Source organism: Eleutherodactylus coqui, chromosome 2, assembly GCF_035609145.1.
Source record: "Eleutherodactylus coqui strain aEleCoq1 chromosome 2, aEleCoq1.hap1, whole genome shotgun sequence".
Taxonomy (NCBI): Eukaryota; Metazoa; Chordata; class Amphibia; order Anura; family Eleutherodactylidae; genus Eleutherodactylus; species Eleutherodactylus coqui.
The window spans coordinates 251,286,325-251,303,969 of NC_089838.1; the positions used below are offsets into that span (position 1 = coordinate 251,286,325).

The window sequence follows — 17,645 nt, forward strand, 5'->3', positions numbered from 1 at the left end:
CCTTATTAAATTTCACCCAACTTAGTATATGTGAGGGTGAACACCCACTTGCGTTTTTTTTAACGCTGTGATTTTGCTGCGTTTTTTTTACGCGGTTGTCAATTGGACTTTCTAATGTTAAAAATGCATAGCAGCTTGATGCTTTGCAATTTTTGTGCGATGCATTTTTAACATTAGAAAGCCCCATTGACAATCACGTTAAAAAAAGGCAGCGATATCGCAGCATTAAAAAAAAAGCAAGTGAGTGTAAGCCCTAAGGCTCATTCACACCTTTATTAGGGCTCCGTTATGGCTTTCCATTTTTCTGTTCCATTTTTGGAGCAGAGAAATGGAATTAAGATGGAAATAAGCATTTCCATTTTTCCCCATTGATTTCAGAGGGTTTACAAAAACAAACAAACAAAAAAAAAAAAATGGAAACCTTAAGGAACAGAAGCAAGCTGAAGCTTTTCAGTTGTTTTCGTTTTTTTAAAAACCCAATGAAGTCAATGGGGGAAAAAAAAATGTACTTTAATTCTGCTTCTCTGCTCCAAAAACAGAACAGACGGAAAGCCCATAAGTAGCCCTAATGCAGGTGTGAACAAGCCCTTCTATCACTAATCCCATTATAGTGTATGATGTTATAGAAATGTTGGTACATTTGATACACAACTTGTGTAGTACCTGTTAGCCTTTAGGTTAGCTTCACACGAGTGTAAGTGCAATTGCGTGCGCCTTAAAGTTTTCGTGCTACAAATAAGGGGTTTTTGCATGTGTATGCACATACTTTACTGTACTTTTTTCACCTGCAGGGTATGTTCTTTTGCATGCAACAAACAAGCCACACTGCTTGAAATGGCCAACCAGTTCCAGACATTCTTTTTACAGAATTACTCAGCTTATTACTCATCTCCTTGCGTATTGCACATGCATTTGCGCACCCACCATTGACGTCCATGGGGTCCTGTGGTGCGCAAATGCATAGAAAAATAGACCATGCTGCAAGTTATTTTGTCCGACCGAAATGCATGTGCAAAATACAGAAATGTGAACAAACCCATTAAAATCAATGGGTTCTATTCTCTATATCAGGGGTCCCCAACTCCAGTCCTCAGGGACCACCAACAGGTCATGTTTTCAGGATATCCTATGGTAAGAACACCTGTGGCAATGTCTGAGGCACTGACAATAATTACATCACCTGTGCAATACTGAGGAAATCCTGAAAACATGACCCGTTGGTGGTCCCTGAGGACTGGAGTTGGGGAACCCTGCTCTATATAACAACCTATAAATTCAGCCACAGTCCATAAAAAAATTACTTTATTTCATCCTAAGTGCTCATTCACATGGCATATGCATACAATGCTGCAAGTATACTGCAGTGTTGTACACATTGCAGATCATATGCTCTGTCGGCAAAGAGCTGGCAGAGATTGCGTAGAGCTGTGATTGGCACTGCGCATGCCGGGGAAATGTGACACCACAGACATGTGCAGTGTGAATTTTTATTTTTTTTAATTCACCCTTTGCAATTGAATTTTGGATCCAGGGTTTCCTAGGCGGCTTTCTCTTTCTGCCATTTTACAATGGCACCATCTGCTGGCTAGAGCCAGTACTGCGGTATGTGACATGCTGGAGAGGCCGCCGACAGAGCGGCCAGTAATATACAGTAAGAATACCCTGCCAGACGTCTTCCGACATAGGAGCTGCACAGGTTTCAATCAGAATGTCTTCAGACGTCAGACAGTGGATTGGAAAGGGTTAATTCCCCGCTCTGTTCAGAAGCACTGTACCTTCGCAATACCCGTGTATGGACAGTGTTTCAAACACAGCCCATTCAAGGACTGCGTTTGATACACAGAGAAATAGAGCATGCTGCGATTTATTTCTCCTCTGTATCGATACGCAGTGCTCACATACAGGCGTGAATGGAAGAATGAACGTCCATAGACTTTCATTGCCTCCATTTACTGGGTGTTACGCATGGGAAATGCACGTGTGTAATACGGGGCAACAATATGCCCATATAAATGAGCATATAGTGCAAGAGTTTGAAAAAAAATGCAGCTAGGTGCTGCCGATCTTCCCTGCAAGATGTATTCACAATGTGTGGATAGGGCATGTCCTATCTTTTCTCAGCTGTACAATTAACAGCTGAAAAAAGAGCTAGTGAACACAAAACCAATGAAATCCTACTGAAATTATTGATTTTTGTGGGCGCATAATGGGTGAAAAACACATTTATCTGAATCCTCCCTAAAAGAAGTGCCGTAAAAAACTCAGGCATTTATAGGAACAAAAAAATGAAAAAAAAAACTGTCTTAAGAAAGTCTAAGGGTACATTTACAACCTGTTATTTATTGCATATTGTATTTATTGCATTACCATAGGTTGCAGTCAATAAAATCAATTGTATGTATATAGGCTTATATGTGTGATAGCCTGGGTGAGCATACGTGTATATTGCATTTTTTTTTGCAGTATATGACATTATTGCAACAGCCAAGCGGAGCGCCCCAAAGTGAGGAAGACCACGGGGATTGCAAGATGGTTGTCACAGATGGCTCTGCAATCTCCCCTGACAGTGGTGGCAACGGTGCTCTCCTTGGCTGTCACACAGTGGCATAAAGTATAAGAGCGAGGGTAAATTGAATGGTGGTTTGTCATGTGATACCAGTACTCCAATCTGAACTCTAGTAGACGATAGTAAAATAATTTGAGACAAGTCCAGTTTACTTTTTGTAGTAAACAGGGAGTACAGAGTTTTACTTAAGCTTTTCAATAAACAGAATTTCCGTTTTCACAGTAGGTCAGTAATCTAGAAGTTATAGCAGTGTTGACGATGTGGTGGATAAACACATTGAAAGCAATAAACTTGAAATAATACACTTTTCGTCACTCTAATATCCTAGAGGCTACTCGGTAAGGAATCCCCACATTACTTGTGAACTAATGGGCTTACTGGATGTGAAAGATGCAGGTGTTGGATTGGACTTTTAATGGCCTCTGAACTATTCCGGGCTTTGATTTCACCGGGTTAGTTTAACTCACTATTTTAGATGACCTCTAAACTCTTCTCCTCATTGCTGGTAATGTTTTGGTGCGGAAAGGGCCTCACTTCCCTGGACAACTAGCTAAATTACTGTACTATCTGCTGCACTCCTGACACACGACTTATGACGACTACTCACTGCAGACCCTCCTCACTTCCTCTCTCTTCCCGCGCTTTCTGCTCCCCCTCTGAATACTGGCTCCCTCTAGTGTTTCCTGTCAATCAGTGGAGGCATCACTATAGCCAATAGGCAGCCAGCTATAGCCAGCTCTAAGCTTCTATTTTAGGTCGAAGGGGGAAACAAGGTTTCTCTGACGTACAGCACCTTCTATGCCTCCTGGAAGCACATAGACCGGTGAGACAGGACAAATAAGTGATTATTCTGGAGGACCTTCCGGGCCACTACATTATTATTTAAACCACACTATTAATTTCTTTCTAGATCATACTCCTGTCATTTGCTCATTGTTTGACCATATTTGCACAGTACAGCATGATACATATGAATGGCTTTTAGAAGACCTCATTCACACATAATCCGAAACGTCCACGGATAAAGATCCCATTATGGGACAAATCTGACGACCTTAGTTATGTCATTTCCTCTCTCCTTATGGATACGATCCATAAGGGGAGATGAAACTAACTTTTTACATTTTTTATTTTAACTTTTTTTTTAACTTTACATGATCACTGTTATTTCGATGGATAACAGTGATCATGTGACTGGGAACTTCGTATAGCGGTCCCCGGTGACATCTCACTGCACTAGGCTAGCTTTCACAACCCTGGTGCAGGGAAGATTTTAAATTTGCTGGGCCCTCCGGACTCCTACACATGAGCGCCACATCGGCACATGCGTGGAAGCCTGTGGCAGGTCCAGACAGCTGGGGGATATTGGTCCAGACAGATCGGATCCACGAGAGCAGCTGAAACTAACTTTTGAAAAAAAATTTTTCACTTTCCCGTGATCGTTGGTATCCACGGGTGATATCTCCTGGCTACCTTCAGGAACCGGGAACCATGTGGTTTCAAATCTCCCAGGCGATCCACGCTTCTGCGCGTGACGTCATACTTTTTATTGACTTTAATGCGATTGGCGTTATCCATTGAATAGTGCCGATCGCATTGCTGGGGAGGGAGTGGGGGCTCCCTGAGGCCCTGAAAGATAGCTCCATGTTGTCGGCTACCTCCACGAACCGACAGCATGGAGCTATCACATCCATAGCCCATGTGGCTTTAATTCTCAGGGGATGCATATTTTAAGTCCCTGAGAATTAAAGCCCACTTAGCTAGGACATAAAAAGGCAATGGCGGCCTTCACTAAGGGGTTAAGTTTTTAATACTAGGGTTATTATAAAGCTACTAGTCAATATAAATATTATAGCATGTACATATTATCTGCAAATAGAATGTTGTTTTTTTGTAGTCTCTGCTTTTTACAGTAAGATTTACATTCATAGCACAAGTAATCACACATACCCTGCATGAAATTAAATAAGTGTCTCTATTTCAAAGCAGAAGCTTAGTTTATTCCAGCTGGGGCATACCTCCCTTTATCATAGCTCGTTAGATTTTGATTTAGATTTTGCAGGCTTTACAAATTCTAACTTCTTAGGGTGCAGACCAGAAGAGAATAAAATACAGACACATCCTGAAATCTCTCTTCAAACAGAAGGATCTCAGTCAGAGTCAAGGCCAACAAAGTAAATCTGAGTCCTGATTTGTTTTGACAGCTCGGATCTTCCATTCTGCCTTTCTGCTATTAGGTTTGATCTTTTCAAAATTGACTTCATCTAAGACACAGATAAATCAAGAGACATGAGATGCAAAGTGGCAGCAAAGTCTATTGTTTCAACCCATTGTAAAAGCATCAGTGTATTATAGACTGTTGTACATCACAAAGCTGGAATGATCAGCACTGCAAGTTAGCCTAAAATGCTTACATGACATAGACATTTCCTCCTTGAACTGGATATTATTTAATATTTCCACAAAATCCTTCACTTGCCATACTCATTTCTTTTACAAATAGCTACTATAAAAGCACAGCTGTTTCCCTTAAATCATACACTAAATCACATTCTGAGCCACTAAAGATAGAAGTAATACTGTATGGTCTCACTAGACATCAGCCAGATGAGAACTTATGAGAGAATGTGCGTATTCTCCAAATAGACACAAGTTGTCGGATTAATACAAATCCGATAAAATGTACAGTCTCGTGATTTGATGTATTGCATCACAAAGTTACGTCTTGAAGAAAAACCCTAAATGCTGAAAACTCAGACTCAAGTAGAGTTTGACATGAAACTCATCACCAAAGTTTCATGTAGAGTCTTTAACAAATCACCAAATATTGGGAAATGCTCCTAATAGCATGTGTCTAACATAATTTAGCAAATATGAGTTGGCAGATATAAAATTTTCCATCCATTTTTTTGAAGCTACAGATAAGAGATGTTGAATAAGTACCTTCTGCCTTGACAATATTTAACAGTTATTCAGGAACCTCAATCATGGAAGCACAGATGTCTGTGACAAGAACCATACTGCTCTTTATTCTATGGAAGTTTTTGAAGCCCAGAGATAGTGATATAGACAATGCCACCAAATTATTCAATATAGTAGATCTCACAAGAGACCATCTGTTGTGGCATGCCAGCTGTGATTTGGAAGCAGGCCTGGGCTGTTGTCATGCGATCAGCCCTGTCTATGTGACTGCGGCATCGGCACATGCACCCTGTCATTCGGGGCTGGGGACCGATATATTAACATTTGTTGGATGGGTTGCTGGGAAGTGGTTTCCTTAGGTTGTCAATCAACCATTATTATAATATTATGTATTCTAGCCCCTCCTCTCATAAGGCACCAGTTATTCCTCTTCAAGGTTAAATTCTAGTCCAGTCCATGACCTTTGGGTGCCATCTCTGATTCAAATAAGTCCATGGTGCTAATACTTTTATCAGATATTGTACATCTGTTACTTAATTCTGTTGTTACTACTGGTATTTACATCTGTCAATTGTAACCTCCTTTACTATCTATCGATAGTCTAATCAGCTCCCAAGTTCTGGAGATGGGGCCACCGTCATCAGGACGATTGACTCGCTTTAGGCAGAGTTTTTCTGCTTCATTTGTCAGTGAGAGATTACCATTTTCCCCATTGTTCTGTTTGGTTTATAATCTTTTTTTTCAGATTGATAACAAGTGCATTTATCCATCCCTTTTGGACAACTATTACATCCGATCCGTGCAAGGTGTTTTTGGTGTCCAGCTCGGACATAACACTATCCCAACTGAACGACTTACTACAGAGACCGAATGAAATCCTGGGTTTGAGTAGTTAGAAACCTCATGAGCTCTACAACCCACATTTGCATCTCAGTTTACATTGTGGCCTCCCTGGTTATAGAGCTGGAGAAGAGAATAGTGGCACAGAGTTCTATATAGAATACACCAGGATCCAGAAAGGTGTGTAAGGACTTCTTTATTAGCAGGATCCACATAACAAGGGCAATGCATTTCACAGCTGGACAAGCAGAAGGAAGTTAATAAAGAAGTTTAACCTGCTAATAAAGACATTCTTACTAAACCTTTCTTGGTTCAGGCCACATCTATCCACTATAATTCATCCATTAATATGAACATTTAACTCTAGGTGTTATATTTAACATGCATATACAGTGAAACTTCTCTAAAAACCACCACATCTTTGAAAAGACCACCCCGTTATGCAAACCCAATTTTCTGTAACGTTTTCATTCACATTGTATTCTATATGTACTGAGTATCTTCTTTGAGAAGACCACCCCACTGGAAGACAATTTTGCAATGCAATTTTGAGTGCCTTCCTGACAATCCAGTTGTGTTTGGACAACTAGCATATAGTTAAATATGATCCATGGTCAGATGTAGGGATTACAGCATTTTGGAGAACTCTGGATGTGCTTGATTAAAAAAAGTGTTCCCTTCTTGGCCAAACATGACAGCAATGAGAACGCTACTGTAAAGAAGATGACCAAGAGGATGGAAATAGCTGAGCACCGCTGGGTTACTCTGCTTTCATAACTCTCATAGAAATCAATGGGAGTTATGTAAACTGTATCACACAGCGAGCTATGCTGCTTCCACTGCTCTCAAGTTACGGAAACAATGCAGTTTTGCAGTGATTTGCCCTTTACATAACTCTTGTTGACTTCTATGAGAGCTGTGAAAATAGCACAGGAAAGCATGCTTGGCTGCTTCTATAAGCTCCGACTAACCCCAACCACCACAGTCATGATGGGGTGTGGGGACCACAACTTGAGATAGGTGTGGGTCTCAGAATGTTGAAACACATACATATAAAACATTTTTATGGACTATCTTGTGAATAAGTCATAAGTCAAGATGGGAATATGCCTTTAAGACAATGTATAAGATCCTTGTAAATGGACTGTATCCTTTCTCATTTGTTAAGGATTAAAAACTTAGCAGAATTGCTGTTTAAAGCATGAAGAATATATGGCCTTGCCAAAAACACACAACTGCACAGTATAAATAGGTGTTTCTATAGAGGGGTAGCCCTACGGTATAGTGTTGCCGCATTGAGATGCATTAGCAGGGAGTTTATATCATCTAGTGGCTGAACTGAAAATTTGTATTTCTTTGCTGTTGTAATATTTGTTTTAAGTGCCTAGCCACCCATTGGACTAGTGCAACAGGACAAAGGCAGAATAGAATGAGCTTCTCCAAAGGAAAGGAGAAAGAGTGAAGCTATACTGGCCGCTCTCTGTGGGGACTAGGTCTACTGCTTCGAAACACTCTAAGGGCCTGAGTATGTGTCACTTCTTCCAAAGCCTATTGTGAGTTGTTTGGTGCTATGGACCAATTGAGCCTGCCACCGGTTTGCTGGTCTGGAACCTAATCTTGCCTATCGGGTGACCGGAAAGCCTGCATGAGTTCAATACGAAGACTCCAAAAATAGAAGTTATTGATGAAGCGTCAAGAGGCATGACTCATCCTTCGACATCTGTACCTATGGCTGAGAGCATCACCCTGGTTGATTGCCACCAAGTAAACAAATTATGTTACATTTCTACATTCAACATGTATTAGACTCCCCTACTAACTTATGAAAAAAAAGTGAAATAGTGTCTTTTTTCTGTAATTAGTTGTGTATTAAATCTCTGAAGCCCTTGTTTCTGTGTTGTCAGAAAATAATTAGCAAAGAAGCCCAAAATCGCTCTCAAGTCCAAGTACAGAGTTGGTTATTGACATGCTTTTCCTTTAAAGACATTGTAAATTCAATGCTTTGTGTGCCAAAGGGAAAAGTAGACTTTGTTTTATTGCTCCAGTGCCCTTCGTGGGATTGCTGGCATTGAATAAATCCAGCGGAGATAAACCACAGATGTCGCATTAAGGCCTGTATTTTCACTTTGTGAATGTGTAGTTATTTCTTTTAATAAATAATGCATTTAATGCATTACCTCGTAAGTGATGCTTGTAAAATGTTATTAAACTCTCTTTAAAAAGGTCACAACTTGCAAATGTGCCCTCCATTGTAAAATAATAGTGGGAATATTATCGATAAGTTGGGTTCAGAGATTTAGCAGCAATCGATTGAGGCATAATAAGCTTTTTATTTCCACGCATTCTGTAGTTGTGAGATCAAAGGGATGGAGTGAATGTACTTGCTGTACTGATTGGTAGAGTATGATATAAAAAATCCTTGCTGTTTACCCTAAGCACCCTGAGAAACCATTCCAGGCTATGCCAGTCATCATTTTCTATTACCATTGCCAATGACTAATGATATATTAACATCATGTTCAACATATGAAAGGACTGTTTGAAAAGATACACTGAAATGTGTGTCGCAGAGTGTTAAGGCAGCAGAATGCAGTCCTAAGCTCTCGCTCATGACCTGAAGGTTGCGGATTCAATTCACGCTTGGTTTAGGTAGCCGTCTCAAGGTTGACTCATCCTTCCGAGGTCGGTAAAATGAGTACCCAGCTTGCTGGGGGGTAAAAATGACTGGGAAAGGCAATGGCAAACCACCCTGCAAAAACAGTCTGCCCAGAAAACGTCACAATGTGACATCACCGTAGGAGTCAGTCACAATTGGTGCTTGCACCAGGGGACTTTACCCTTTACCTATGGTCAGACTTAGGAAATGGTTTTCCAAATGTATATTATGAGGAACCCATGGACTTTAATAGTCAAACATATGCCAAGATGTGTCCTTCTTAACTAGTGCATGTATATGTTTTTTTTAGAATGGTCGTTAATAGCAGATATATAGAACTGTATAGGCATACATATCAGATAAGCCTATCGTATACGTTCAGCAGTGTGCTTCAGACATGTATGCTCTAGTTGTAGTGGGAACAGAACCTTAGATTGTATTCACACTGGTTAGTGTGATGCACAGCGTAGGTCTGTTAATAACTGACTGCTTTAATTCTAATATCACTAGAATTTCTACTTGTACGATGTGCTTTTTCAATAAACTGCAAATTTCTCTTGCGCGAAAAAAACGCAGCGTGCTCTATTTTTGTACACATTTGCGTAGCAAAGGTCCCATTAGAGGTCAATAGAAGATTTGCAAATTTGCATCCAATACCCAAGTGATTGCAGAATACGCTGTGCAAGTCCACAGGAAAAAGAACACATCTGGAACTCATTAGGTTAAATGGCCTTTAAAAACATGACATGGGTATGTTCCACACCCATGTGATATGGTACTGCGAGCACAAAAAGTAACATGAGTTAAAGCATGCGCAAAAGCACGTCGTTCACAACGCAAATGCGCCGCGTGTACGAGAGCATTTTTGTGAGGAGGCCCTTAGAATCGCCCAGAAATAGGACATGTGGTGATTTTTCTAACTCAGACTATCAGTTCAAGTGAAAAATCACTTGGTGGATTGGAAAGGGTTAATTCACACGTCTGACGTCTGAAGACATTCTGATTGAAGGCTGTACAGCTTCCAATGTCGGAAGACGTTCGGCAGGGTATTCTTACTGTATATTACTAGCCACTCTGTTGTCGGGGGCCTCTTCAGCATGTCCCATACCACAGTACTGGTTCTAGCCAGCAGAGGGTGCCATAGTATATTGGCAGAAAGAGAAAGCCCCCTAGGAAACCCTGAATCCTAAATTGGATTGCAAATAGTTCAAATGGATTGGTTCTTTTCCTGTGCAAGTTCCATCCATCTTAAAATAGGACATTACTTATGAAGGAAAATCGCCCGCATGAATCCAGCCTAAGGGCTTATTTACATTGTCATATTTGCGCTGTGTAATATGCAGTGAATAGAACCCATTGATTCCAATGGGTTCGTTCACATGAGCATATTTTGTGCACATATTTATCCATACAAATACACAGCATGCTCTATTTTCCCGTGTATTGCACTATGTAATGGGTTTTCTAGTTTTTAGGTTGCATCCTGTTTTAGCATTTTAATTGGCAAAAAAGTACAAACTGTTATAATTTCCTTAAATACAAAAGCCACATCCTCTTTACGGGCAAAACATTTTCTGTGTCATAAAGTACAGATCGCTTACACTGAGGACTTGTTTTCCATATGAGTAATTATCCAAGAATGTAGTAAACATAAGGCCCATTTAGACCCAACGATTCTTGCTTAAAGCCGTCTTTGAAGCAAGAATCGTTGGGTCTAACTGCATGGACATTGTGCGGTTTTCTTTAACGAGTCATTCATCGTTGTCTTTCAGCAAGCTGAAAGAGAACAATGAGTCTCATCAGTGCCGCATGCGGAGTTCTGAGCGGGATACTGCTGATCCTAGCCGGAGTATGAAGACAGGGCTCCAGCTGTGTTCTGCATACCCTACTCGGGGCACTCAGCTGTATACTAACAGTGTGCTCCATGAATACAGCAGGAGTATGCAGAAGACAGCGCTGCAGTTGTGTTCTGCATACCCTGCTTGGAGCGCTCTAAGAAGACAACAGCTGTATGCAGAAGATACTGGTCCCGCTTGTCTTCTGCATACAGCGTGAGCCTTCATTTACACACTTATGCAACGTGAACACTCAAAACTGTCACTCAAACTGCCGTTTTAGTGAATTTTGAGCGATCATCTTGCTGTGTAAATGCACACAACAATTAGAGGTCTTTTGAGTGATAATTGTTGTGTCTAAATGGGCCTATAGAAACACAGAAAACTGATGGTAGATAAAGTCCACATGATCCATCTACTCTGTATTTATATTATGTATCTTTCAGGATAGATCTATGCTTAGCCCCGGCAGCTTGACTTCATTTAATGTTGATTTCCGAAGCACATCTACTGGAAGTATCTACTACTCTGTCAGTAAAACAATATTTTCTGATCTTCCCCCCAACTAATCTTAATTGTGCCCCCTTGTTCTCATGTATGGCTTCTTAATAAAAACACTTCCTTCCTCAGCCTTATTCACACCTTTAACATATGTAAATGCTTTGATCATGCCCCCCCCCCCCCCCCCTCTCCCTTCTTTCCTCCAGGCTATACAAATTAAGCTCTAAGGTCTTTTCTGATAAGTTTTGTTCTTGAGACCTTCCATCCTTTTTGTAGCTCATCTGTGGTTCTATTTTATCAATGTCTTCCGGTATATGAGGTCTCCAGAACTGAACACAGTAGTCCAGATGTGATCCCACCAGAGCTCCATACAGCGGGATCACAATCTCCCTCTTTCTACTAGTTATACCTCTAGCTATGCATCCAAGCATCCTACTTGCTTTCTTTGCTGCCTGAATGTACTATTGACTCATTTTGAAGCTGTGAGAAATGAGAATCATTAAATCCTTCTATTCTGAGATCCTGGATAACACAGAACAGCCAATATGATACTTAGTCCAAGGATTCAGTATCCCCAAGTGCATTTTTTATATTTGGACAGATTGAACTGCAGTTTCCATTGTTTTGACCGTTTATCCAGTAAAGATAAATCTTTCTCCACATTCAAGACACCACTAGTACTATAAACTCTATTGCACATTTTTGTGTCATCAGCAAACAGACAATCCTTATCTGTTAAACCTTCTCTTATGTCACTTACGAACATATTACAAAGGAATAAGACCCAGCACAGACCCTTGTGGTCACCACTTGTAACTCGTCCCTGTTCAGAATACTGTACCTTAACAGCAGCACTGATATCTATCTTTTAAGCAACTGAAAATCCACTGGACTATCAAAGGATTAAGTCCAATTTACAATAACTTATCACAATGGCACTAAAAGAGTGTCTTGTCCCCTTATTGGTGCCATTTAGTAGATGTGAAATGAAAGCACAATATAAAAATATTTTTGTAACGTTACATTTTCGAGAACCAGTAAACATTTCCAAGCACCTAATGTAACAATTTATAGATTTGATTCCACTATGTAATAATCTTCTTTTTATTGTTCTTGGCCGCTAAGTGGCATTTTCTAATTGCTTATGCCTCAAAAGTATAGAAAATAGTTTTCAATCCAAACAAACAATATATTAAGGTTTATCTATTTTCAATGGGGACACAGGTAAAGGTACATTTACACACACAGATATCTTTCAAAAGATTAAAAGATCAGCAATCGTTTTGCATAAAAGTACTAATAGGCACTAATTGCTATTAGTACTTATTAGCTTCATTTACAGCAGGTGGTCTGAGCTCTGTAATTAGCTGTATTGTTCAGCCACAGGCTCCCCTTGGAAAATTTAGTACCATGGACAGCAGACAGTGTGCCGTCCTGCTGTTCTGCTGGTGAGTGTGAGAACTGGGAACAGCTGTAACAATGTTATCAGCTGTTATTAGATCTCCGCTGGAAGAACACAGCATGTAGTCTTGCTTATGAGCTGTTCTGCTGAACAAGGGTTTTTAAGCAGAACTGAAAACAGTCCTTCGGCAGAAAACTGAACGATGGACACATTTAAGGCCCATTTACCCGAAGCGATGAAAGCTCAAATGACAGTTTGAGTGACAGCTTTGAGCGATCATTTTGCATAAACTATTGAGTAGCTACTCAGCTACTTAAAAGCAATTAAGTGTGCAAATGAAGCCTTAGCTGAAAGCAGTTAATAGCCCAAGGGCTCTTATCTGCATTCAGTTCCTTTGTTCTCCAGCGGGAAACAATGCTATTAGCACTACCCGTGGAGAACTGCTGATAAGGTTGAACAACGATATTCAGGTTGGACTGAATTTAACAATCAGCTAGCAGTGCACAATGGCCGTGCATTTAGACGCAATGATTATTGCTCAAACGATCGCTTTTTAGGGATTTTTGAGTGATCACTCCGTGTAAAGGGGCCTTTAGACACAAAGATTATCGCTCAAAAGACAACTTTTGAGCGAATTTTGAGCGCTAATCATTGTGTCTAAATGGGGCTTAAATTTACATCTTTTTGTTCACATAAAGTCAGGTAAGAATAACTACAAGAAGAAGTGAATGGGGTCATTGGAAACTTCCAAACTGTATTATTCCTGGTGTGTCTGTAAAGGTTTTTCTTTTTTTTAGAGACAAAGATAATATTTCAAACATCCGAAAGATTGAAAGATTTATAATGTATTTACAGAAAGTGCTAATGGCTTTAATGACCATTAACACTTTATCATCTTCATTTGCATGTAAAAGGACCTCCAGGAGTTTGCAGAGCCCAGCATGTTTAAACGCACTTCCAGCTGTGCAATCTGCTGCCACACATTCCATTGTTCTCCTTGCAGCTGCTGGCACATTCAATTGTTCCCCTCATGGCTAGTATAAACATGCGGTAGGGAGAACATTGTGCATTATTTTGAAAGGTGAGCAAAATACATTCAAATGGAGTGTCTTTGCTCAGTCTTTCCGCGGCAGAACGATAGATTCTATGTGAAGTAAAATCCTCCATTCAAATAAAAAGTGCACGATGCCTGCGCTAACATGTAACGATTATCGCTCATTTTCAGCCATTTGAAGGGATAATCCTTGCATGTAAATGGGCCATAAAGTTGTCTTATATAGTTTGTCTGTTATCTTTTCCTTATGGACAACAAGGGTACTAAAATACACTGCCGTAAATAGGATAGGACACAGCAAACGAAGTACACTGAGGGGCAGAACAACGTCAAATGGGAGCCACTGATGGACACCAGAAGGTGCTACTGTCATTACTGCACATCAAATTGGGCTGTATGAAATAATTTTTCACAGTTCTCAATAAGGAATTGGCAGCCATCAAGTACTGTACTTTAAATACCTTTTCCTTAAGCTACCTGAGACATATATAAAGAAGATTCTGGAGTGCAAAGCATTCCTCAAGAAGATGGCAGAGGAAATGGCTTGGTACAGCTTTGTTGCAGTGAAATCGGAGATTCGTGAGTGATCCCAAGGAAGAAAACTATAATAACGTGGTTGAGAATCTTGTGAAGTGCTAAAGCACAATGGGCTACAGGATATCCATCATCCCCATGAAGACGATCTTGATAAAGTCAAGTAGAACCTGGGAAAATGCTTGGAGATGCAAGTCATGCACTTCCATGAAAATATACTGGACTTTGAACAAAGCTACCAAAGACAGAGTAATGAGAATATGATGGAAGACTGCATTTAGGGACAAATTTGTGAAAGTAATTTACTGTATAACCATAAATCTTTAAAAAAGGCAACTCACTCCTAAATCTTTTGTGATCCTTTCTGTATAATCCTAGTATAAATACACTTCATTTTTCATTAAATTGCCATTATCTTTACTCTTAAGGTATATGCAACTAGGCTGATCACCTAGTAGCTGAGAACAACATTTTGTTACTAAAAGGCCCGTTTGCTAGAGTTAATGATTGCACCGCCTGTGTGTGATCCGCTGACAAGCCAGCAAATGCATCATTCCTTGGCCAATTGGACCGGTAAAAACAAACATAAAAGTGCTCACTAATTTGCAAACACATCTCCCTATATAAAAAGAAGGAACTGCTGCTGATGAATGCTATCTATGTATATGGAGACAGATTGTTACTTATTGATGTAAACTGCACTAACGAGTGCTGATTGACCTACTATATTGTTGATCAGTGCTCATTAAAAGGGCCAAGAATTGGCCCATGTGAAAGTACCCATATTGTCATCTATTTCCCAGGACTCTTCCAAATTTCCTCATGAAAGCAGATTTGGAAGCAGTCTGAGACACCGGGACCTCTTTATGGCTTATCGGACATGGATTTCTATGAACTACTAACTTCTAAGAAGGAGAATATCACTAACATATTCATAGCTATGACTCAACAAAGTTCCATTAATCAAAAACAAGATAGTAATTCAGTACATTGAAACTACAGTAGGGTGTCTCTTAGAATATGAACCACATCTACTCCAGAACGCAGTGTGAAGGAATACTCCTCTAAAACAGATGCGTATCAGGGATGAATTACCTCCCGCTCTCTAGTCAGAGATTAGGAACTATTTCTTGTACAAGAATATCAGTTCAACAAAGCCAACTTCTGCTGTTAATGATAAAAGCTCTGCTGGCATATGCAGGATTAAAAGACAACTGTGGTCTCCATGCGACAACAACTTGTTGGCATTTATGAATAGTTTTCACAATATTTTTTGGCAGCAACAGTCTATTGAACATGCTGAATTGACTGCACATTGTCTCTACTAGAACTATAGGTTATGTAATATAATGGAAACATTTGAAATTATGCTTTGTCTCCAACGTAATTACTGAGCAAATAATGGGCTCGGGAAAGAACAATCAAAGTCCACTTTTTTGCATTTTTAAAACAGAAACTGCCATTTTATAGATTAAAGTTGTAGAATGCATTGGTGAAGGCAGAAAATGGAAAAACTGACCATAGTTCATTCCAGAGCCGTGAAAAAAGAAACACAGTTGCTGGATGCAACAAGAACGATCATGGAATATTAGGATTACTAGGGCAATTTGTCACAGTCAGGCATTGTTCCAGATGATGAAGATAAAAACAATTTTCATTTTATTATATAACTTTCGGTTATGTTTTTAGCTTTGAAATGGTCCATGCATGTATTACACCATTCAATATTCCATTTCATTGTATACTTCAGGCTTCAGTTGTGAAACTTTCAAATTAAAATGATTAATTTTCAGTAAAAGCAGACTATAGATATTGGTATAAAGAAAAAAGCATAAAGAAAAAAATACTATGATCAAATATTCAATAATACCACAAAAGAAATCAAAACATGACAAAAAACTGTACCACATCTAAGGAAGTCTGCAGAAATTGATTCTATAACGTCTTCATCTGTACCATATCAGGAAAGACGAGCCATAAAGGTCAATCTAAAAAGTACTACTTACCTTGTATGGCCCTTGATTGAACCCACAGTAGGTACTTTCCATTGTGTAGCTTCTTAAAACACGCATGTCATGCCATACCACAACACGAGCTGTTGAGGCTCTTGCCTTTTCCACCAGAAAGTTGCTGTTTGACATTGAGAATGCAGGAGCAATCTTATCAAGAATTTTGGGTAAAGTCTAAAAGAGATATTGTGAAAGGAAAAAAAAAAATATTCAAAAGAGTTAAATTGGAAGTAGAGGTTCAGCTAGCTTTTTCTGCACCCAGGGCAAAGATTCAGATCTGCACCCCTACCCAGCTGAAGCGTAAGGGGGTATTCCCACAACAGCAAATTATCCTTTATTCATAGGGGTTATCTTTCTGATCGTTGGGGTCCAACCACTGGGACCTCCGTAGATCCCAAGATTTTAGCCCTGACAGGTCCCAAAGTAAGAGCAGTGCAGACCATGGATGGAAGTCTCTGCTCCATTCAGTTCAATGGAAGAGGAGTGCCATTGCCCCCTGAGACTGCTGGCCAGGCTGGTGCCTTCCCTGTCCTTCCTTAACCCGCTTGTCCTCCTTAGCTTCAACTCAGATTGGAAGATTCAAATTCCTCCTCTTTAATCCCTTCATGACTAAGGCCTATGTTGCCAAATGTCCACATCATCATTTCACATTTTCAAAACAATATATTGTAAGGCCGCCTGTCCCTGGGCATTGTGTTTATACTCTGCGGGGAAACACTAAAGTCACTGTGATTTTCCACAATGAACCTATCATTATGATAGGTTCATCGCGGAAAATCACAGCATGCCTCAATTTTTATACACAAGCAGAAAATCGCGGCAGATGTCCGCTCATGTACATCAGACTGTGCGTTCCATAGTTATCCTATGGAAAGCGTTCATTGCTTTACCCATGTGCAGATTATCGCTGCGGAAAACGCAATGCAGAATCACCCGGGGACAGGAGGCCTAAGGGTTAATATATTTTTTTTGATGCTTAATTTTTTTTTTTATTGGGGAATAGATTGGGCCTTGTAATAGTAGCAGGCCAGGGCCAGTACCTTTTCATTTTATGTTTTATGAAGAGAAAATTAGAAGAGAAATTGTATAAAATTCTAATTTTCTTCCTTTTTTTCTATTTTTAATTCAGTGTAATAAACTTTTAAAAAGATTTAAAAAACAAAAAAAATCTTACATTCTTGAACATACCACCAAATATGTGTAGTCCAATTAACCCATAAATCAATAGAAGAACAAAGGTCCCCATATTTATTTGTTTGTTGGTACCTCTTGCCATTAGCTGGTGATTTTGCTCACTTTGACCCTTGTGTTTATCGCTTTTCATTG

At 39.8% G+C, this 17,645-nt stretch overlaps 1 protein-coding gene across 1 annotated transcript in view; it reads right to left on the minus strand.

Moving 5' to 3' along the window:
- Positions 1-17,645, minus strand: part of AGBL1 (AGBL carboxypeptidase 1) — a 602,072-nt gene that overhangs the window by 274,983 nt on the left and 309,444 nt on the right. The window contains exon 22 of the mRNA XM_066589394.1: positions 16,317-16,493. Coding sequence (XP_066445491.1) covers positions 16,317-16,493 — 177 coding nt within the window. The remainder of the gene's footprint in view (positions 1-16,316; positions 16,494-17,645) is intronic.